Consider the following 22,301-nt stretch of genomic DNA (forward strand, 5'->3'; position numbering starts at 1 on the left):
GGTCGCGGGAGGATTGCGGCATGAGCGTCCTCGCGAGGGCCGGCGCGGGACCGCTGAGCGCCGCCGTGCGCGCGGGTCAGCGTACGCTCTGCCGTGGCTCCGGTTGCCGTGGAGACCGCGTGGGCACGTTCCTTATTTGGGGGCGCCTGGGCTGCCCGCGGCTCGGGGCTGGAGTCCAGCTGCAGACCGGGAATGGGCGTGTGATGCTGCCCGCCGCGTCGGGTGGGCGCCCGCCCTCCTGGCCTCTGCCGAGGCTCACGCTGCTTGAAGGCGCTCAGGCTGCTGCGCCAACTCAATGCTAAGGTTTTTAACAGGATGTGTTTCATGTGTGTTTTTCGCAGCCCGTCCCTGTCTTTGGAGAGGGAAATACTTCAGCTCCGGGAAGGAGCCGGCAGAAAACCATTCCGTGACGCCGATGTTGCGGCACCTTATGTACAAGATCAAGTCTACCGGCCCCATCACCGTGGCCGAGTACATGAGGGAGGTCTTGACCAACCCAGCCAAGGTATGGGTCTGCAGCCAGGGTACCAGGCCTGCTCTTGCTGGTTTTGGGGGTGTAAGTGAGGAGGGGGTATTATACCAAGAGCAGACTGAGGATGTTGAGCCCAGGCAGGTGGGGAGCCTTCAAGGAGAGGAGCCACCCCCCCACCCCCAAACTCGGAAACAGATAAATTAATCTCAGTTGGAATTGGTGAGGACTGGATAGTCAGCGCCACTGCTCATAACGAGAAGAGGGGAGGCGAGGTTTTCAGAAGACAGTGTAGCCAGTGGGTTTATGGGATGAGGGAAGGGTGATTTTTCTATCTGAACTAATGGTAGATGGTTTCTACCATTTTTCTGGGAGAAGGGAATGCAGAGAAAGCAACAGTCCTTTTAGGAGGGAGGGGACAGATGAATTTGAAGTGTATGCAGGTTATTTAAGTTAATACCATTTGTCTTGCTTACTTACAAGAGTCAACTTTCTTACTAAAAAGCCTGTTTTACTATATACATCATGTAAGATTTTGGAGGACTGTTTGGAAAGTTTGTTTTTTCTTTTTTAAAGTAATACGTTTTCTCTATTTTTATTTTTACTTAGGGATATTATGTGTACCGGGACATGCTAGGAGAAAAAGGAGATTTCATTACTTCACCTGAAATCAGTCAGATCTTTGGGGAGGTAATTTCCAATGTTTAAAAAAAAAAAAAAAAAAAGCAAAAACAGAACGAATATCACCAAACATCTGAGAACAAACAGATCTAGTTATATTATTCTGAAATGGTGTGTTATAGCTGTTTTTGTGATTTATCAAAAGTTTTAGTTTTTTTTTTTTTAGTAGCTTATATAGTGAGGCAATAGAAAGCAGTAGAAGAAAGGAAATGGTAATCAGAACTTTTCAAACATACTTTACTGTAGAAAAGAAATGTAGAAATAAGAGGGGAAAGAGAAAAGGAGAAGAGATGGTAGTGAAGAGGTTGGGAAAGGAAAGAATCCGATGAAATGACAATGGAAGAAGGGAACCATAAGGAACGGATGAGGAAAGAGATGCTTCCTACGAAGGAAGAGAGACAAGATGCAAACACCAAGGAACTAGTGGAATCCAGATGAGCTCCATGATCGCGCCAACCATGGTCTGGCCACAGATACAATGGAAGTTTCCCTTTAAGAAACTGAGTACTTTCTAGGAATTCCAGTTCATTTATTTCCATATGAGCTTTATTTAGCAATAAAATATAGTACATAAAAGGAATAGAATCCAGGTATTGAAAATATTTATTATACCTGAAAAATGTGTGATTGTTGAAACTGATATGAATATAAGGAAACGGCATAGTTATATTTCATGTAAATTTGTTTTCAAACACAAGTACGTTTTAACTTTCTCCTGTTACTAAGCTTTGTAAGTGGTGTGTATTGTAACACAGCCCCAAGGAAATTCCTGTGTGTGCATACATGTATGAATATTAAGTAACATATATGTGGTTGTTTGCAAACATTTTGCTTTCTGGCATAAAGTATGTTTTTACATGGAGTTTTTTTCTATTGTGGTATATATTTGTATTTAATATTTTAATATTTTTTCCTTGTTGCAGCTGCTAGGGATATGGTTTATTAGTGAATGGATGGCTGCTGGGAAAAGTACAGCTTTCCAGCTGGTGGAACTGGGCCCAGGTAGGGGTACCCTTGCAGAAGATATTTTGAGGGTAGGTAAGAAAAGAATGTCTTCAAGCCTCATGTATGTGAATCTTACTACTTCTGACTGTATTTGCAAACTGTCTTAATCTCCCGGACTTTTAATTCTACCTCTTTCGTTTTACATTTCTCAGCTAAATTACAATGTTAGAAAAAATGTAATGAATCATTACTTATTGTCTGTTTGTAAGCTTAAAGAATAGGAGTGGTAGAGAGAATGAGAAAACTAAAGGCATAAGCATTTAGAAGATATTATGGGAGAATATTTGTTGTCTGAGTAGGAAAATTTTAATTCTGTAAAAAACAGAAGCCATAAAGAAAATGATTAATAATTTTTACTACATTAAAATGAAGAACTTTTGGGCCTCTTGGTGGTGCAAGGGGTTAAGATGCAACCTATGAAGCTATCCGCAGCCACTACAGCACAAGTTCGATCCCCAGCCAGGGAGCTACCCACGTGGTGCAGACCTCTCCTGACTTGCCCGCTGCTCCCCTCAGCAGTGTATTTCAGTCACTCTGCCTGTTCTGTTCCCCACTCTCTCTCTGATGAATCCTCTCATCCCCAGCACCTCTGGCCTGTACCCCAGATCTTGTATGCATAAATAATAAATAAATCTTAAAACCCTAGTTAAATTAAAAAAATAATAGGGCCTCCCCGGTGGCGCGCAGCGGTTGAGCGCTGGGTTGCGAAGCTGCCCGCAGCCTCTGCAGCGCCAGTTCGATCCCCGGCTGCTCCCTGGCCACCAGAGGAGGGTCCCACATGGCGCGCAGACCTCTCCTGCCGCCCGCTGCTCCCCTCAGCAGTGTACTTCGGTCCTTCTGCCTGCTCTGCTCCCCGCTCTGGCTCTGATGAATTCTCTCACCCTCCCGCGCTTCTGACTGTACCCAGTGCTTGTAGAAATAAATAAAAATAAATCTTTAAAAAAAAAAAAATAATAATAAAATGGAGAACTTTTGTTGTTTAAAGGAATTAGAAATTTTGTATTTTTCAAAGATGTTATAAAGAGGTTAAATTGCCAAGCCACAAAGTGAGGTAAATTACTTGCAAAACATTATGGTAAAGTAAAATAAAGTAGTTGGAGTAAAGAACTCTTTTAATTAAATACAGAGATAATAGATAATTCAAGAGAGAAATTTGGCCAAAGATGTAAACAGGTCTGTCATAAAATAGGAAATCCAGTCAATAAAGACAAAAAGGTTCTCAGACTCATTGATTGTGAGGAAAATGAAAATGAAAATTACCGTGAGATAACTGTATCCTCAAAATTGGAAAGCCAGTATTTAATTTGAGATAATGGTGGTGACATCTGAGGGTGAGGGAGACATGGAGGCATTAAAGGTAAGGCCCATATCCCAGTTCTTTAATATCTGATGGATATCATGTATATCCCTCTATCACTCTACTAATATTTTATAAAAAAACATTAAAAAGGAACATTGTTTATAGTGCATGATACATAGTTTCATTTAATAAACTTACAGTTTATACTGTTTTGGAATCCATTAGCCATTTGAGTTTATTTCATGCATACCTGGCAATTCCATGTACAAAACAAAATACATATCCAATATAAGTTGACATTTCTTGGTGTATGATTTTTGCTTAAAATTAAGAATTTAGTGAGTTTTTTAAAGGAAATTTGTAAACATCTGATAAATAATAACCCTGGTTATATTATAGTTTGAAGGGGGAACAAAAGCACTAATTCAAGATCCCAGGGCTCTACTTCATAACTCTTTATTTTTTTTTTAAAGATTTATTTATCTTATACAAGAACTGGGTACAGTCAGAGGCGTGGGAGGGTGAGAGAATTCACTAGAGACAGAGCTAGGAGCAGAACAGGCAGATGGACTGAAGACATTGCTGAGGGGAGCAGCGGGCGAGGCAGGAGAGGTCTGCCCTGCCATGTGGGTTTCTCCCCGGCTGGCCGGGAATCAAACCTGTGATGCAGAGACTGTGGACAGCTTCACAGCATGGCCCTCAACCCGCTGCGCCACCGGGGAGGCCCTACTTTACATCTCTTTAAATGGGCAAAACCATTTGAATATGAAATAAGATTCTCAAATAATATTTTCTTGTTTTAATTACTTTAAAAATCAAGCCCACAGCTTTTAAAATGTAGAGGATGCTTCCCTAGATCCAGTCCTAAGAACTCTTAAAGAGCCAAAGTGTTTAAAGAAATGAAAAGAAAATAGCCAAAGAAGTCATAATAGAACTGTTTCCATTTTGACTCTGCTTTCTGAAAGATTTTTCTCTTAGGAGAAAATTTTTCCATTTGCAGTTTTAACTCAAAGCTAAATTTAGAAAAATCATCTGTTCCTATTATCAGTCTGTACCTAAAAAATCAGATCTTAAAAGGAGACAACTCACCAGTGAAAATTAAATTCAAGCACAATATTGTGCTTTATGCTTTGCACTGAATTTTTTGCATTCAAATATTAAAAAAAATTGATGTATTTTCCTTTACACTTACCGCAACTAAAAAATATTTATAGCTAAGAAAAAAAACAAAATGTGAAAGAATCCCAAAATTAAGCCTTTGAGTGATTAGTACCATTCAAATCTGATTCCTTCAGGATAGTTTAATCATCAAAGATAAGATTATTTCATAGATACGGCGGCTTTATAAAATCAAGACTTATATATATTTTTTTCCCTTGGCCTTTTTTTAGACTTTCTAATTGGAATCATTTTTTTTTGGATCATTGTTTTATTTTCCTTTGTTAATAATTTAACATTAGGAAATCAAATTGTGTATTATTCGTTTCTAATATACATTATACTTAATAACAACTCCAGTGGGTTGTGATTCTCATTGACTGCTGAAGAGTAACTGTGAGGGGAGCAAATTCTCTCTGAAACCAAATATTACTACTTTGATAGGGGTAAATTATTGAAGTAAATGGTTAATAAATCTAAAATCTGCTGAACACATTGTATTTGCCAACTTTCCCCCCCTTCTCTTTTGTATTTAGGTGTTCAGTCAGCTTGGATCTGTGCTGAAAAAATGTGACATTTCAATACATCTAGTAGAGGTGAGCCAGAAATTAAGTGAGATTCAAGCATTAACACTGACTGGAGAGAAGGTCCCACTAGAACGAAATGCTGAGTCCCCAGTATATATGAAAGGTGTTACTAAATCTGGGATTCCAATTTCCTGGTACCGAGATCTGCGAGATGTTCCAAAAGGTAATTGCTTCACATTGACTAATGAAAGAAAATTCACAGCTCTTCACAGTAGTGACGTGACCACAACCTTGTTCAGTAAAATAATAAATGGCATTAGTATTGCCAATTCCTTCATCCATAGAAAATACTGAACTTTCTGCTAGAAAAGAACTTTGTGTTAGAAAATAAAAACATTTAATATTAATGAGCAGTGAATTTTATGTAGTTGTGCAAAAAAATAAATAAATGTAGGTTTCTTTTGTACCTTTTACTTTTCCCTCCCCTTGAGATATCACTGAATATGACGCCCAATGCAGTAGGGGCTGAAGAAAGACATGTCAGTAGTTGGGTTTAGTTTCATTATGTCTTCTTTTGTCATCCTCTGGCTTAGAGACTAGCAAGGGTGGTAGGAATCCTGCATAGGTCAGGAATCTTATATTGATGAGACCTAGCTGGAACCGAAAGTGGGATCTGATCTGGGCTAAAGCACCTTCGCCATTCCTGGCCTTAGTCTTCACCGAAGATTGTATAAAATTAAAATTCTCTTCCAGTTAATAGATTTGAGTTCTATCTCTTTCAGGCCTAAGGATGCATAAAAGATTGAACTGATAATTTAGCTATTTTTGCTCTCTAACCCAGCTCTGTAGAAAATGAGAATAGTAAAACTTGTTCTTTGGTATATTCTGTTGAGTAGGTTGGCCATGAAGAGGTGGCTGATTCTGTGTAATGGTGTGTTGGAAGCATCACAGGTTCCAATATGAAGAATTAGGCTTTTTTTTTAAAAAAATATTTATTTATACAAGAACTGGGGTACAGGCCAGAGGGGTAGGAGGTGTGAGAGGGCCATCCGAGACAGAGTGGGGAACAAAACAGGCAGACTGACCGAAACACACTCTCAAGGGGAGCAGTAGGTGAGACAGGAGAGGTCTGCTGTGCCATGTGGGTTGCTCCCTGGCTGACTGGGGATCAAACTCATGCTGCAGAGGCCACGGATTGCTTCTTAGTGCGGTGCTCAACCCCCTGTACCACCTAGGAGGCCCTAGCATTTTCTTTTTAATGTTCATTTTCTTAAAAATTTTGAAACTTTTTTTTTCCTTCTGTTTTCAAATAGGGTACAGCTTTTATCTTGCACATGAATTCTTTGATGTCCTTCCTGTGCATAAATTTCAGGTATTGATGGAGAAAAATAAAAATCATAGTTATAATTGAATAACAAAGTGCCTTATGTTGAAAGAATAAACATTTGTATTATTTGTTTACTATATGGACATGACTTGTTAATTATATTTGGAATTTTGATGAATATAAGTAATTGAAAAGTAAATTTGAATTAAGTAGAATTCTTAATTCTCATGGGATAATTATTTAAAAATGTTAATTCTCTTGAGATAAAGAATGTAAGATGGTAAACAGCTGGTGTTTACTGAATTTTATTTTATTTAGCAAATAGTTTTAAATTCCAAAGATTAGAATTGTTCTTTATTCTTTCTATGAGGACTTAAGATTTGGTGGCAATGTTCATGTGCTGGTAACTTCTAAGGTTAAGAGTACTTATGATATGTAGTCATTTGTTAGCAAAAGCTTCTGATTAGTTCTAGTCTGTTTCCATTTGGACCCTGTGATGCTGCTTATTTTATCTGTGATTGAAACAACAATAGTTTGCACCTATCAGTTTACTCATAGTGTTCAAAGGAAATGAGTAATGCATTTAAATAATTTTAAGTGGTGAAGTGCACTGAAAATGTTATTTATCTTATAGGTGGTTAAGAGGAGGAAACTAGTAATTATTTTTGATAGATGCAATTTTGAGGACAAACTTAGAAATTTGTTTTTATACTTTATTTTGTGTTTAGAAAACACCACAAGGATGGCGAGAAGTATTTATTGATATCGATCCACAGGTTTCTGATAAACTAAGGTTTGTTTTGGCACCTTGTGCCACCCCAGCAGAGGCCTTCATACAAGTAAGGAGAAATTTTTTTCTTCATTTCTGAGACAAATCTCTCTCTCTTTTTTAAGCATTTTTTTTTAAAGATTTATTTTTATTTATACAAGAATTGGGGTATAGGCCAGAGGCGTTGGAGGGTGAGAGGATTCACCAGAGACAAAGTGGGGAGCAGAACAGGCAGACAGATCAAAGACATTGCTGAGGGTAGCAGCAGACAAGGCAGGAGAGGTCTGCCACGCCATGTGGGCATCTCCCTGCCTGGCTGGGAATGGAATCAACGCTGTAGAGGCTGCGGACAGCCTCACAGGGCTGCACTCAACCCGTTGCGCCACCAGGGAGGCCCTCAGACAAATCTGTCTTATTACTATTTGGGCATTCCTTTTTAGAGGGAAGGAATTGCTTGTAACATGGAAGGTACTTTTTATAGTGCAGAGGCTGAATATTCACTATAGAGGTGAATAGCGCAGAGGCTCTAGAGTCAGGCCAAACATTTCTTAGTTGTGTGACCTTCATGTACTAAGAGTTAAAAGTAGCATTTACTCAGCAGATCCCTTACCTTCTGTTTACCTCAGTTTTCTGACTATCAAATGGTGACAATATTGTCTTCTTCACAAAACAGATTTTACTGTCTGTGAAAACAATGATACAGTATAAAGTAGCAAGAGCAATATTAAGTACTTTTTATTACTCTGTAATTTCTCATTTATTTCTCAAAACAACTCTATTATATTATCACTCTCTTTGGGCTACTACTAGAACATGCCTTGATTCTAGACTGCTAGGATGATAGATTTACTCCTGCTTTCTGTGGACCTCAATGAATAATGGAAAGACCCTATCTTGGGGTTGTAACTTATAATTAAAAAAAAAAAAACCTAATTCTCAGGATTATTTTGGCTTTAGCTTGCCTGTTTTATTCCTTTTTTGCCAGCTCAGAAAAAAGACTTCTACTTTCTGGACCCTAACTGAAAATTCCTATTGGAAGTTACCAATTTTAAAGACACACAAGAGCTTTTAAACATAAATCTATGAATATTCTTTGCAAAGTGTAAGTTAAAATATCAGCCTAAACTCTTGTGAACGTTTTCTGTTTTTTCATATTCTGGCAACCTAATTTTGCCTGTGTGAGAAATAAATTCATAAACCTAACAAGAGCTAATCCCCACCTCCCTTTGAGTTATGATGTTTTTTAGTTCTTTGAGTAGTGTTCATTTATGGAGAGGGAGTCATTAATTCCCTTCACTCAGATGGGGTAATAGAATTTTTTTTTTAATTTATTTATGCATACAAGAACTGGGGATAGGCTAGAGGTGTGTGGGGATGAGAGGATTCACCAGAGTGGGGAACAGAACAGGCACATTGACTGAAATACACTGCTGAGGGGAGCAGCGTGCGAGACAGGAGAGGTCTGCTGCACCAGGTGGGTAGCTCCCTGGCCAGGGATTGAACTTGTGCTGCAGCGGTTGCAAATAGCTTCATAGGTTGCGTCTTAGATCCTTGCACCATCAGGGAGACCCCAAGAATTTGTCATTTTGAAGAGCAGTTTAAGATGGTGAGAATGTTAGCAGGGTAAGCTGAGGTGTCAGCTTATGCCTGAAAGTCCCTGACCTCATGGGTTTTATAGTTAAACCACATTAGTTAATTTATTAGCGCTGGGGGCTAAGTAGTTCATTGTTTCATTTAATCCTTATAACCAACAGGTCTGCATATATGTGTGTATGTATATGTATACATATATATTAAAATGATGTCAAGTGAAAGTTGAGCGTAGAGAACGCATTCACATTGAGAATGTTATTTTTATAACTAAAATGCTCATTATAGAAAAACGTGAAAATATGGAAAATCCAAAAAAGTCCTTACGTGTGACACATTTTGATTATTTCATCTGGTTTCCTTACTAGTGTGATGAAACACGGGATCATGTGGAAGTGTGTCCTGATGCTGGTGTTATTATTCAGGAACTTTCTCAACGCATTGCACTAACTGGAGGTGCTGCGCTGATTGCTGATTATGGTCATGATGGAACTAAGACAGACACTTTCCGAGTATGTTAATATAGTTTAATAATGTGATTTATTAGAATTTAATTGTTATGATTTACTTATAATTATGAATAGTTTTGAAACTCATTGAGGATCTTTATCTGTGGTGCCTAGTGATTTTTTTTCTTGCTAGTTTTTTTTGTTTTAACATTTATCATTATTTACATTTTTTTTAGACAATATTTGCTTCCTCCCACCCTCTCAGATTGAGTCCCATTAGCATTTCCTTCTCCAAGGCACCCATGCACCATCACCATAGTCCTCTGTGCTCCTCTCTCCCTCGCACCCCTCTCCCTCCTCCTCCCCTGCAGGATGTCTCTGGTTTATAATTATCTGTTTTTGCTTTGTTGTGTTTTGTACTGTTTTTTTTTTTTTTACGCTGATGTCTTATTTGGTTTCCCTATATTCTTGCTATAAGTGAAACCATCCAATATTTTTCTTTTTCCTTCTGGCTTATTTCACTGAGCATAATTCCTTCTAGTTCCATCCAAGTTGCTGCGAATGGCATGAGTTTATCTTTTTTGATTGCTGAATAATATTCCATTGTGTGTATATGCCACATCTTCTTGCTCTAGTCATCTATTTTTGGGCATTTGGGTTGTTTCCAGATTTTACCTATTGTAAATAGTGCTGCAATAAACATAGGTATACAGGTGTTCTTTTGAATTACTGTTTTTGTGTCTTTTGGGTAGATCCCTAGTAGTGGAATTGCTGGATCGTATGGTAGCTCCATGCCTAGCAATTTCAATAATGTAATTGTATTATTTTATACTTAGGCTTAGGAATAAATCTGTGAAGGGCAATTAAAATATGAAGACTAAGTGTAAGTCCACTGTCCCACTCTCCTTTGAACAGTTGAATTGTCTACATTTTTCCTTAAGATGCAGAACCTAGACTTGTATAGATCCTAGTTAAGGACCTGAGTAATACATATAGAAGGATTTCTTTACATTTAAGTTTCTCCTTTAATTAAAAATTGTGGTACTTCTTTTGTAGATTTGACTTAGCTCTAAAATTTTTTTTTTGCAACTCATTACATCAAGTTGGTTCAAACTTTTCCTATTGTCAACATCTTTCTTCCTTTCCAGATATATTTTTACCTTTCCTAAACATCTTTATGATCTTTGAATATGATCGAATCTTTTCAGGATATTTTAAATAAATTTAACTAGCTGCTGTTGGCCATTTTCTAGACCTGTGGTTAATTTTTTTTAGTTTTTTATAATTAAGGTAACACTGGTTTTTTACTCTGTATAATTCAGAAATAGCTCTCGATTTCTAACCTTATTGTACCTAACCAAAAAAAAAAGGTTTTGTTTAAAATGCTCATTCTGTATTTTTTTTTTTAAGATTTATTTATTTATTTATACAAGCACTGGGTACAGTCAGAAGCGCGGGAGAGTGAGAGAATTCACCAGAGCCAGAGCGGAGAACAGAACAGGCAGAGTGACGAAGTACACTGCTGAGGGGAGCAGCGGGTGGCAGGAGAGGTCTGCGCACCATGTGGGACCCTCCTCTGTGGCCGGGGAGCAGCCGGGGATCGAACCGGCGCTGCAGAGGCTGCAGGCAGCTTCGCAACCCAGTGCTCAACCGCTGCGCCACCGGGGAGGCCCTCATTCTGTATTCTTAACTCCTGTCAAGAATTCATCTGGAGAATTAATGCGATCCCTTGTCCTCAGCATGGGCACTAACAAAAATGTTAAATAACTGTCAAGGAAGCATCTTCAGACACTGTGCTTTACATTGGGTTTTCTAAACGTGGCATCTCCTTTAAAGAAAGGGTGCAGCTCTAAAGCTTGCAAATCACTGATTCAGGCCATATTTTCCTTTTTAACAGTTATTGTGTAAAAGGTAAGCATTTCTTTAATCTTGTAACACTATAAAAAAGGTAAAAAATTATCACTTTAAAATTATGTTCAAGGGATTTTGTGGCCACAACCTCCATGACGTGTTAATTGCCCCAGGAACGGCAGACCTCACAGCTGATGTGGACTTCAGTTATTTGCGCAGAATGGCACAGGGAAAAGTCGCTTCTCTGGGTCCAATCAAACAACATACATTTTTAAAGAATATGGGAATTGATGTCCGACTGAAGGTAATGATTTATTTCATTGTCATTAAATATTTTAATTTCATAGTATTAGAAAGAGAACTCTTAGAGGGAATACGATGAACTGGTGGGGGACTATGGATGGTGGTGGGTACACTACATTGGCGATACCTGATGGGGGTATCCTAATGTTACTGTGATTAAAAATATTTAGATCCACCAAAAAAATCATAAATAAAAATAAATTTTAAGAACTTTTAAATAAGTTAATCTGGGCTTGTGTTCTTGTAGTAAGTCAGGCTCTTGGTGTTCCAGTTTTTTCAATAGTGTAGGATGCAATAAAATCAGTCTGAGGGTAGAGCAGCCTGGAAATGTTCATGGATATTTACATGAGTAGAATGAAAAGACTTTCAAGTAATGTTCATGTTTGTTTGCTAAGAAAGCAGCTGTGCTAATGTGTATAATTTTTACAATCTAAGGAAACCTTAATTCTTCAATGTAGATCAAACTACCTGGGAATATTTGTTAAACAAGTCCATAGGTTTGAGTCACAGCAGTTTATACTTCTAATATTCAGTGCATGTAACTAAAGTCCTGGTTATTTTTTACTAAGGAGTTTTTTTTTTTCAGGTTCTTCTAGATAAATCAAATGAGCCATCATTGAAACAGCAGTTATTTCAGGGATATGATATGTTAATGAATCCTAAGAAGATGGGAGAAAGATTTAACTTTTTTGCATTGCTACCTCATCAGAGACTTCACGGTACAAACCACCAGATGACTCCATGTCAATCAAAACCCTCTTCATCACCTGTAGCTGGGTTTGGTGAACTTGCTTGGCGGTGATACTTCAGTTTGGACTTCTTGCCGCTAACTCTGCTTAAGAAATCCATTTAAAGGGAACACATTTTATATGTTGCAGGTAATATAAGTATTAAAATATTTTATCTTTCACAGCCACCAAAACATTCTATCTTATGTATAGTACGACTCAACATTTAACTTTTATGGCTGTGTCTAACTCTTGGTATAAATATGTGTTCTCAATGAAACAAGTTATTATGAAACGGAGTCTCCTTTGGATTTATGATGTTGCTATATTTAATAAAATGCTTATAATTTGATAGTACAAGTATAGACTGTAGTTTTCTGTTCTGTAATACTTACTCGAATAAAAAATTAAAGATGCAATAATCATTATTAAATTTTCCCAGTCTAGAAATGTATTTGAGGGTTAGGAAGAGAAACTAATAAACCAAACATGTACTTGAGATAGGAGTTAGAGTAAATGCAGATTACTGTGAAGGACTAACTGCAGATTACTATGAAGGAAGAATCATTTTCTAAATTGAGCTAGTTCTCCCTTAATTTCAGATAAATGTTCAGTTTTAGTTCTACTTTTTTGATTTACAGACCTTTAAAAAACAAAACAAAACATGGACTTCATGAGCAGTTGCTGTGTTAGCAAGATAAATTTACCAGCATGATTAAAAGAATACTGGCCATATGTCTTGAATTGGTGGCTTAAGTATATTGGATGTTAACAGGCACAGTGATCGTATTGCTTTTTTAATTTGACTGACACTAGGACTACTGTTCTGTATCTCACTCTAAAGGACATGAAGATGGAAATCTTATTTTTCAGATATAGCTCAGTCTTCGGGCATTCCTATCTACTTTTATTGTTTCTATATTTATTTTCTTTATCTAAAGACTTGGTTGGGAGAATTTTTAAGACCAAAATGCCTAGAATTGGCTCCTCCCAATTATTTCAGTTTTTATAACTACGGGGAGAAGTTAGGCAATGCCTTGTCTCTTAAAAACTAGAAAACTGATTTTGATATTAGGTGTTTAACTTATTTAAGTCTTCAAAGCAGTTACAATAGTTGAATATTTGATAGTAGTTCCTGAAAAATTGGTAGTTGTAAATATTCCAAACTTTAATGCCAAGAAATGAGACCTCCAGATAATTAACCTCAAATTTCATGTAAAATTATTACAATGAGGTGTTTTTTATTTTAGGCAGTTAAAAAATATCAGTGTTCTTAAATAATAGCATTATTTTAATTTACAAATACTATTTTCAAAATAGTTCTCTTACCAAGGCCTGGGAAAATAACACAACTAAATAATATTTTCTTTGGATACCTCTGGTAGATATAGGCTCAGGTTTGCACATGGAAAAGTATGGTGATATGGAAATACATTTTATTATCAAGCTTGAGAATATTTACAAAAAGTAGGATGTAACAAAAAATATAAAAATGTACTGAACAGTGTCATTATAGACTACTTTGTACATTATTAAATGTTTCTAACATTTCTTATACAAATACAACTTCACATCAACACAAAGCTATGCAAGTTAAAAGGTATTTGGAGTAATTACTCAACTCCAAATTATTTGACAGTGCCTTTACAAATTTTTTTTTAAGATAACTTTTCTTAGGCATTCAACAAGAACAAAAAGAGTGCAATTAATTTCATGGCTTTGTACGGTTTGATTATATAAATATAGCAATGAACATTATTCCAGTTAATTTTCAAATTATGATCTTCATTTGATAGACTGAAGAATTCAAGATTGTTAGCTGCCTATATAGGCTTATACACAGCTAATAAAGAATGGAGCCATGACTTAAATTCAGGTTTTCTAAATCTTTTGGGTTTTGAGATATTAAAAAAAAAGGGGGGGCTTACAATGATTACTAAGGAATGAAGAAACAAAAAGCCACTAGGTTTTTTGTATAAGTGGATAGTCCCAGATCTTAAATCATTTTGGGGGAGAACTATTAGTAACTTTCTAAAAGCTATGAAAAATGATCTCTTCAATATTATGTATGAGTAGGGGAAAAAATTTTAGCTGTTGCTGGAGCTGAAATGTTTAAAAAACAAAACAAAACACAGAACTTACTTCAGTTTTCCTTTACTTGCCTTATACAGCCCTGCCTTTATTAACTATTTGATTTTCTACCTACTCATTCCCCCAAACTCCTTAAAATGGTTGGTTTTAAAAATATTCCAAATAATCCGTAAAGCTCTCCCTAAGCTAAGGAAAGGAAAAAAGGATACTGTTTGCTAGTCTTTCCTATAGCATTAATTGACCCTGCACTGACCTTACTGTAGTATTTAGGGCTTATCCCTCTCCAATTATTCAACTCTAAATTGTTTATCCCTTTACCCACTGAATTTTGAAATCCAATTGTGGCATCACAGTGGTGTCAATGGGAAACATGAGTATTTAGCAGCAGAGTTGAGCTATGAGAAGACTAACAATTCAGCACTTAGACAGACTAGCAGTTCCTGCTCCTGGTTTTGTATTATCAGTTGTCCTAAATTATCTTAGAGGCTGTGGCAACATACTCACAAAAGATGGTAACTTTAATTTTTATGTTGTACAGAGTATATGCAGAGTCTCTTAGGGATCATTTTGGAGTCCTGATTGACCTAAAATCAAAGGGTAACCATTCCAGTGCTCCTTTTCTACATGTCAAGGAAAAACCCTTCAAGGTCTCTATGGTCAGTTAAACAAATGTTAAATCACATGCTAGTAGCCTTTGTTATCTTTTAAATGCAAACCTATTTAGTAATCAACCTACAACTCTTGTATTATTTGGTTGAACTATGCAATAACTGGGCGCTAGCCTTGTTTTCTTCTTCTTAAAAAAATAACACAAGAACAAGAAAGGCAATATAAATTAAGTGCCGCTATTGTACTAAACTGAAAGATTAGAAAAAAAACACAAAAACCAGTTATCGCTTATGCTATGAAAATGTGTTTCTGTTACTCACTTTCCCCTCTTGGACCTACTCATTATGAACTACAGTATTGGTGTCACTGATTTCTTATATTCCTCATGCCTTTGAATCCCCGCAGATGACAGTGTAGAAAGAACAGTTTTGCAGCAGAGTATCAATCCATAAAATGAAATCCTTCCTTAATGATGTTAGCTCACTGATTATTAAGGATCTTCTTCCATATCATCTGGATTAGGAGCCATAATGAAGTGCTTTGGGTATACAAGGTTGTGTGTGTATGCATGTATTTCCCAACGGGCATCATCACTTTCGTGTGTAATATAACGTTCTCCAATGCGAGTTTCAAATTCTCGAAGGTCAAGCCAAGTCTGATAGTCCTTTAAAAAAAAAAAAAGTGATTATGAAATATAAAGGAAACAAAATCATCTCAAGCTCTTTTTTGTTAAATATAAATGATTTTTCAAATTTAATCTTAAGTGAAGAAAGTAACTAGTTTCTAAAATTTAAACAATAATTGCCTCAAAGTTCTAAAGTGGCTAATAATCACCAATATTTTATTCTATACTATTGCACAAACTGGGGAAAAGTGTTTAGACTCTATTTTCAGAATAATACAATAATTGCTGAGACTGTTTTTGTTTTGAAGTTAATTCTTCCATTCACTCCCTTTAAAATAATTTGGGGTATTATCTTTTGATGAATCTATGCAATAGCTTTTGGGGAATTAAGATAAACATTTCAAAATGGGATTTCTGAACTTTTCAATGCAAACATAAACCTTTCAGTGGATGTTTTACAAATAAAGTGCATTTGACAAATTAGTATTACTTTGTAGTATTACTTGACAAAGTAGTATTACAAAGTAGTTTTACAAATAAAGTGTATTTGACAAAGTAGTATTCAGTTACTTACAAAAGGGTTTATCTTACAAAAGGGTGAAATGAACATATAAGGCCTTATGAAAGGCTAAATCACTGCTTTCAGTCAGAGGAGTTTAATTACCTATCAGTTTTGTATTTGAATGGTGTACTGCAGAACTTCCATAGATTCAGCCATAGTGCACCTTAATAACTGAAGAACACTTATATTGTTTTAAAGAAATCACAATGAACTGCTCAAAAAATAGCCAAAGAAACTTTTTTTTTTTTACCTGTAGCCAGGGATGACTAAGAGATTTGTCCACACTGTAACGTTTTCTCATCTTCACTTGAAGTAGATTGTTTATCAAGTCAATTGCTAAGGGAAAAGACAATTAGATACGTAAATTTGGGCATACAGAGCATCCTATACTTGTGGCCCTGTCTAGAAGGTAGTTCAAGCCGTTGTAATATAGGGTTGAGTATATTTGCTTAAGAGCATGGCCTTTAAGCTAACATGTCTTAGTGGCCCAAAATGTTTATTGAGTTTATAGTGCACCTGTTTTATTAAGGAGGCAGCATAGAATGAAGATTAAAAGATACTCTGGAGCCAGCCTGCCTGGGCTTAAGTCATTGTGCCACTTACTACTATGATATGGGGTCAGTTACTAATCTATACTGTGCCTCAGTTTCCTTACCTGTAAAATGAGGTTGAGAAGATAAAATTAGTTGAACACATGAAAAGGGCTTAGAATGGTACTTAGCACCTACGTTGTGAGTAGTAAATCTTACACATCAAGATGAATAAAGCTCTGACTAGAGGTTAACTCCCCCACTTTTTTAAATGATGCTATATTCTCTGATCCCTGGTTTGATATGTAAAAGTAGCCAAAGCTACTGACTTGCCTCAAGAGATGTGGTTAGATTGAGGAGACATCGTATTATTTAAAAGTTCATACTCAACAGATTTGGACAAGTATGTTAGCCTTTTGGTATATGTGGTGAGATCTTGGCATATATACTTTACCTAACTTTTTTGAGAAATGGACCAAGTATAAAACCAAAGCACCATATAACTACCTATAGACTATGACCCAATATAATAATAAACCTGAAATACTGATATTAAGGTCTGGACCTAGGATGAACCAAATGAAAGATATATACTAGTACTATTTCTCTTTACCACCAAACTAGCAAAGATTTTCCATAAACATTTTAGTTGTGAATTTCTCTGTGTTCCAAATATTTCAAGCCTTCATACATTGGTCCTTATATGGTGTTCCACCATCAAGAATCATTTGTGTGGGCCTCCCCAGTGGCGCAGTGGTTGAGTGCTGGGTTGCGAAGCTGCCCGCGGCCTCTGCGGCGCCGGTTCGATCCCCGGCTGCTCCCCGGCCACTGGAGGAGGGTCCCACATGGCACCTCTCATGCTGCCCGCTGCTCCCCTCAGCAGTGTACTTCAGTCCTTCTGCCTGCTCTGCTCCCTGCTCTGGCTCTGGTGAATTCTCTCACCCTCCTGCGCTTCTGACTGTACCCAGTGCTTGTATAAACAAAACAAACAAACAAACAATTAAATAAAACATGCCTCTTAAAAAAAAAAAATCATTTGTGGGTATTTATTTAAAATGTTTTTGTGGGTATCATTCCAATTGATAAATCTGAATTATCTGAGACATGGCCTGGGGTTTTTCTTTTCATAAACTTACAAAGTGAGTCTTGTATAATAAGAGGACCACAGACTGCCCCAGGAGCTCTACCAAGATAATTTTGGTAACATCCAAAACCCCTCAAATGTTCTTCAATTTGCTCTATTCATTATCAAGTGAACCTGCTACTTTATCATGCTGTTCCTCACACTTTGCTCAGTTTAATGAACTGTTAATCTCTGTGATTCGATCTGGAAAAAAAGACTTATCTGTTCTAAGGTTTGGTGAAATCCATATAGGGGAAGTACCTAGCAGTGGTTTCTTCTAAATTCTACAGGACTGTTAAACAATGTTTTTAAGGGTGTACTCTTCTTTCCAGTATCAGAAAAAAGGGTCAACCAGACTATTCTTGATAGATATAGAATGAGGGGTTGAAAACTGAAAAATCTTCAACAGGCAGGAAAACCAAATGTAGGAGGGTCCCCAGTAGTGTTCCATGGAAGAGCTAAAAAACTGGAGTGTCCATTGAGTATAAAGGTTGCTATAAAGAACCAAGTTAGGAGGCTCCATTCAAGGAGCTTACAGTGTTGTGAAGACAGGAAAAGTAATAGTGAAATGACAGAAGAATACCTGGAAAAATACGTCCAACTAGTAGGCTAAGAAAGATCTCATAGAGTTTAGAGGGAAAACCTCACAGATGAGCCACAAGTTAAGAGTTCCTTGAAGGTCTGGAAGGATTTCAGTAGTGAATAGAGTCAGGGGGAAAGGCCTACACAAAATGAAGAATTCAAAAAAGACTACACAAGCAGGCTTTTGTAGGGGAGTAGTGGGAGGTATCACATACAGAACCTAAAGCTGCAACGGGTTAAAGGGAGGCCCCTGTGTTTGGGAACAGGGTAAGATGAAAGTGGTGTTTCCAGAAGATTTGACAGTGGTGATGAAGGACCAGGAGAGTTTGATGGGTAAGTCAGTTAAAAATTTATCTTAGTAGTTTCAAACTGAGGCAACTGGGCCTGGAATAGTGCTACATCTGAATGTAAGGAAGATATAAAAAGACACTTGGTAAGTGAATTTTAGAAGATGAATGAAAGAGAAGTCAGAAGAAACAGGTCAACTTGGAATCAAAAAGACTTGTAGACTAAATGGCATAGAACTAAATTTTACCTTCACCAGAAATTTCTCTCCATGGATTTGGTGGGTACATAAATGCAGCATTTTGGATTTGGTCATTTATGTCTTCATCTTCATTGAAAGGAAACGTGCCACTGAGGCTCACATAGACGATAACGCCCACTGACCACATATCTAGAGAACGGTTGTAACCTTTGCTCCTAAGAACTTCAGGGGCCAAGTATGCTGGAGTTCCTACTACAGACCTCCTGAATGACTTCTCACCAATGATGCGTGCAAAACCAAAGTCACACAGCTTCACCTGGAAATCAAAGGATGATGTTCAGTTTATATTATGTGTCAACCTATATGCACATACCTGTTCCTAAATGTGAAACTATCATGTCAACACACTTGCACTGAGTTGTATTAGGAAGGTAAAATGATAATAGATATGGAAACTAAAATATCTTTTTCCCAAAAGGCAGGATACATTTATATGTGATCCATTACTAATATAGAATGAGTTTTTCTCGTGTTTATTTCAAAAAACCACGTATGAATTCCAGCTTCTAGGAAATATAATACCAGACTGGTATTAAAAGTATTCAAAGGTTTTTGATGAAATGGATGGAGAGTGTAGGTCTTTTATCATTTGGCTTTTAGGGCTCACTTTCATCTGTGAGCAGGAAGTAAGTGTTTCATTTTTGAAGTTCCAATGGCCTTACAGACATACAAAAGTACTGAATATACATTTCCTGAATAAAAAATAAGGTATTTAAAAACTTACCATTTATTTTTGCTTAGTCCTAGAATCTCTATTCCCAAGGATACTATAAATTGGCAAGTAAATTTAGTTTCATTAATGATAACTATTAATAGAGACAGTAGAATAGTGCTAGAGATTATTGCTTGAAAGAATAAGAGTAACTTTTCTGTGACCAAGAAACAAATTGTTACTAGCTGGATGTTTACGTATGAAAAAAGCTATATCTGAAAGTAGTGATAGTCACAAAAGAGTTCTAGTAGTGCAATGAGCTTGGCTCACAATTAATCTTGATGCCTACTTTCTAGTACAGGTTCAGATTTTGGTGACCAATGATGCATTCACACTGAACAAGCTAACACTAAGTATTTTCTGGAGAGAATGTCCTGATTTACAAAATGTCTTCAGAAAAACAAACAAAAAAAATTAAAATAATTTGAGAGAAGGAATTTGACCTTTATAACGCAATATAAATAGTGACTGGTGAGCAAAGGTATCTTCAAATGCTGCTAGCTGTTTCTCAGATATGGATTCTCAGATACATTTTTTTGATGCTTTTTGTCCTGTGAACTGCATCTGGCCACTTCTCTATTTGAGTCTTCAAAGAATAGAATAAGTGACCATGAAGAAATTTGAACTCTCTTTTTGTTAAATAGCGTATTTCAGCTAACATCTTGTTAAAGTAGATAGGACCTTAGCAACTGAATAATGAAGCAAGGCCTGGCTAATACTTGAATAGAAGACTATCAAATAAATGACATCATTTTCCCCCTTTGTTCCTAATGACAACAATAGGGATCACTAAAGCAGAGGTAAGAAAGTTGGAGTTTATCCTTAGCTGTACCATTTTGATGATCAATTAAGATAATATATGAAAGCACCAAATTATCAGGGAACCCTTTTTGTTCTTACAATGATACAGAATCACTTTCAACCAAATAGATGTTATAAAAGAAAGACTATATCTTTCGTCTACATCTTTAAAAGTGAAGAATTTGAATTTTTAAAATCTTTTCCTTGGAAAGACAATTTGAGATGTATTTATGAAGTGAAAAACAGTCATCTATTGTGCTTATTCTAGATCTTTGTCTAATTGTGTATATTTTAAATGTACATGAACAATAACACAACAAATATTCTAGCTGATTGGAGGATTTATCAATGACAAAATTAAGAACATTCATAGGTACTAACATAAATATTCTAGACAACTATTTCAAACTTTGGCTATGATTCACTTTTAAATTATGAAATAAGTTTGGATCAAGATCAACACTTTTCATAAGATGAAATTTAACAAAGTGAATAATAAAATGAATGCATCACACTTAGGATATACGCACACAGTACTGTCATATGTGTGAGCACTGGTTGTCAGAGGAAATATAATTCTTACATAGATTTTGGTGAAAACATTTGAAATATAGTTCTCTAAAGAGGAAAAGAAGTTGCCTCAACCAAAATCTAGTATCTCCCATTTCAGGGTTACTCTTCAATTTGTTTTATTTTATGGAGAATTTGTCCTGAGCATCATGCATCAACATAAGTTGCTTCTCCTTCCATTTTGTTCCCAACCCACAGGGAGTGGTGAAATTTAAATAATTTCTGTGCAAAAAGTTATTCCTTGAGATCTGGTTACGTTTAAGAAGTCTTAATGAAAATAAACTATAAGCAGTAAAATCTGAATTCAAATTATTCAAATATTGATCCTCACTGAAAGTCACAGGTTAAAAACCTTATTTCTATAAGATGGTTATGTATTTGAACCTCCAGCACTGGAGGTTTTTGCTACATGGGAACTTAGTAATATTGCCAGACAGACACTGAAAACAAATCTTAAAAAGGTTCTGGAGAATATCTCACCTGAGGAAATGGCTCTGCTGATGCGAGTAGTACATTTTCTGGCTTTAAATCACAGTGTACAATGTTCTTAAAATGTAGATTCCTCAAAGCAACAAGAATCTATTATTGAAGAAAAGACTTTTTTAATGCCTGAAAAAATCATAACTGAATTCCAATCTGACCCCCTGTATGGTACAGTAATTTGAAAAGTCTACTACCATTCACCAGGATTTAAGTGAACTGTTATTCTGTTTTTCAAGGTTAACAATTCCCACAATATTCCGATATAGAAAAGCGTTACTATTTAATTCTTAGTTCTGACAATGTTTAGTTTTAAAATAGATAAAATACCTGTGTGACCATGAATTTAGTAATTCGTTCTGGAAGTCTACTTTTCTCGCTGGATAGAATCATTTCCAACATATCTCCATGCAGCTTTTCCATCACAACAAACACTCGTTCTGGGGTTTCAAACATACATTCCAGGTTTACAATCCCAGGATGGTGTAAATTCTGAAGAGTTACAGAATACTTATTTGACCAACTTACGTAGCGAGATAATTTTACTACTCAAACATCTATCAATGCACTGCAAAAATTATATGAATTACATGGCATAGAAAGGAAACCAGCTGAAAAATAATAAAAGCAAACAAAACAAATAGGATCAGATTGTGATTTTCCAAAGCTCTCTATGAGAGTAGATGTACCGAGGGAAAATAATGTCTTCCCTATTTGATTATATGACTGATTTTGTCCATCACTACTACTTTTCCTTCCTTCTCTTTTTAAAAAAATTAATTATTTTTATTGAGGTAGCGTTGGTTTACAATACTGTGTTTTGGCGGTATAACAGTAAGTTTATACTGCTCAGGAACAGGGACCAAATGCCAATCATAGGTTAGCCAATTAAGAGTTTAAGCTCTTGGGGGC

At 36.4% G+C, this 22,301-nt stretch overlaps 2 protein-coding genes across 3 annotated transcripts in view; one reads left to right on the top strand and one right to left on the bottom strand.

Moving 5' to 3' along the window:
• Positions 1-20: 20 nt before the first annotated feature.
• On the top strand, positions 21-12,260 carry NDUFAF7 (NADH:ubiquinone oxidoreductase complex assembly factor 7; the record flags this gene model as incomplete). The annotated part of the gene is made up of 10 exons (XM_084235191.1): positions 21-75; positions 342-505; positions 1,079-1,159; positions 2,074-2,184; positions 5,150-5,363; positions 6,454-6,512; positions 7,196-7,306; positions 9,195-9,338; positions 11,257-11,430; positions 12,016-12,260. 10 exons carry the CDS (start codon positions 21-23, stop codon positions 12,229-12,231), a joined length of 1,329 nt encoding a protein of 442 aa, XP_084091317.1. The 3' UTR covers positions 12,232-12,260.
• Positions 12,261-15,347: 3,087 nt separating this feature from the next.
• PRKD3 (protein kinase D3) overlaps positions 15,348-22,301 on the bottom strand; it is a gene marked incomplete at both ends in the record, with an annotated part of 57,100 nt that continues 50,146 nt past the window's right edge. For both annotated transcript variants that reach the window (XM_084234522.1, XM_084234521.1), the window contains 5 exons: positions 15,348-15,521; positions 16,295-16,380; positions 18,815-19,082; positions 21,390-21,488; positions 21,720-21,881. In XM_084234522.1, coding sequence (XP_084090648.1) covers positions 15,348-15,521; positions 16,295-16,380; positions 18,815-19,082; positions 21,390-21,488; positions 21,720-21,881 — 789 coding nt within the window. The remainder of the gene's footprint in view (positions 15,522-16,294; positions 16,381-18,814; positions 19,083-21,389; positions 21,489-21,719; positions 21,882-22,301) is intronic.

The sequence above is a fragment of the Talpa europaea genome, assembly GCF_964194135.1.
Source record: "Talpa europaea genome assembly, chromosome: 6".
Classification (NCBI taxonomy): Eukaryota; Metazoa; Chordata; class Mammalia; order Eulipotyphla; family Talpidae; genus Talpa; species Talpa europaea.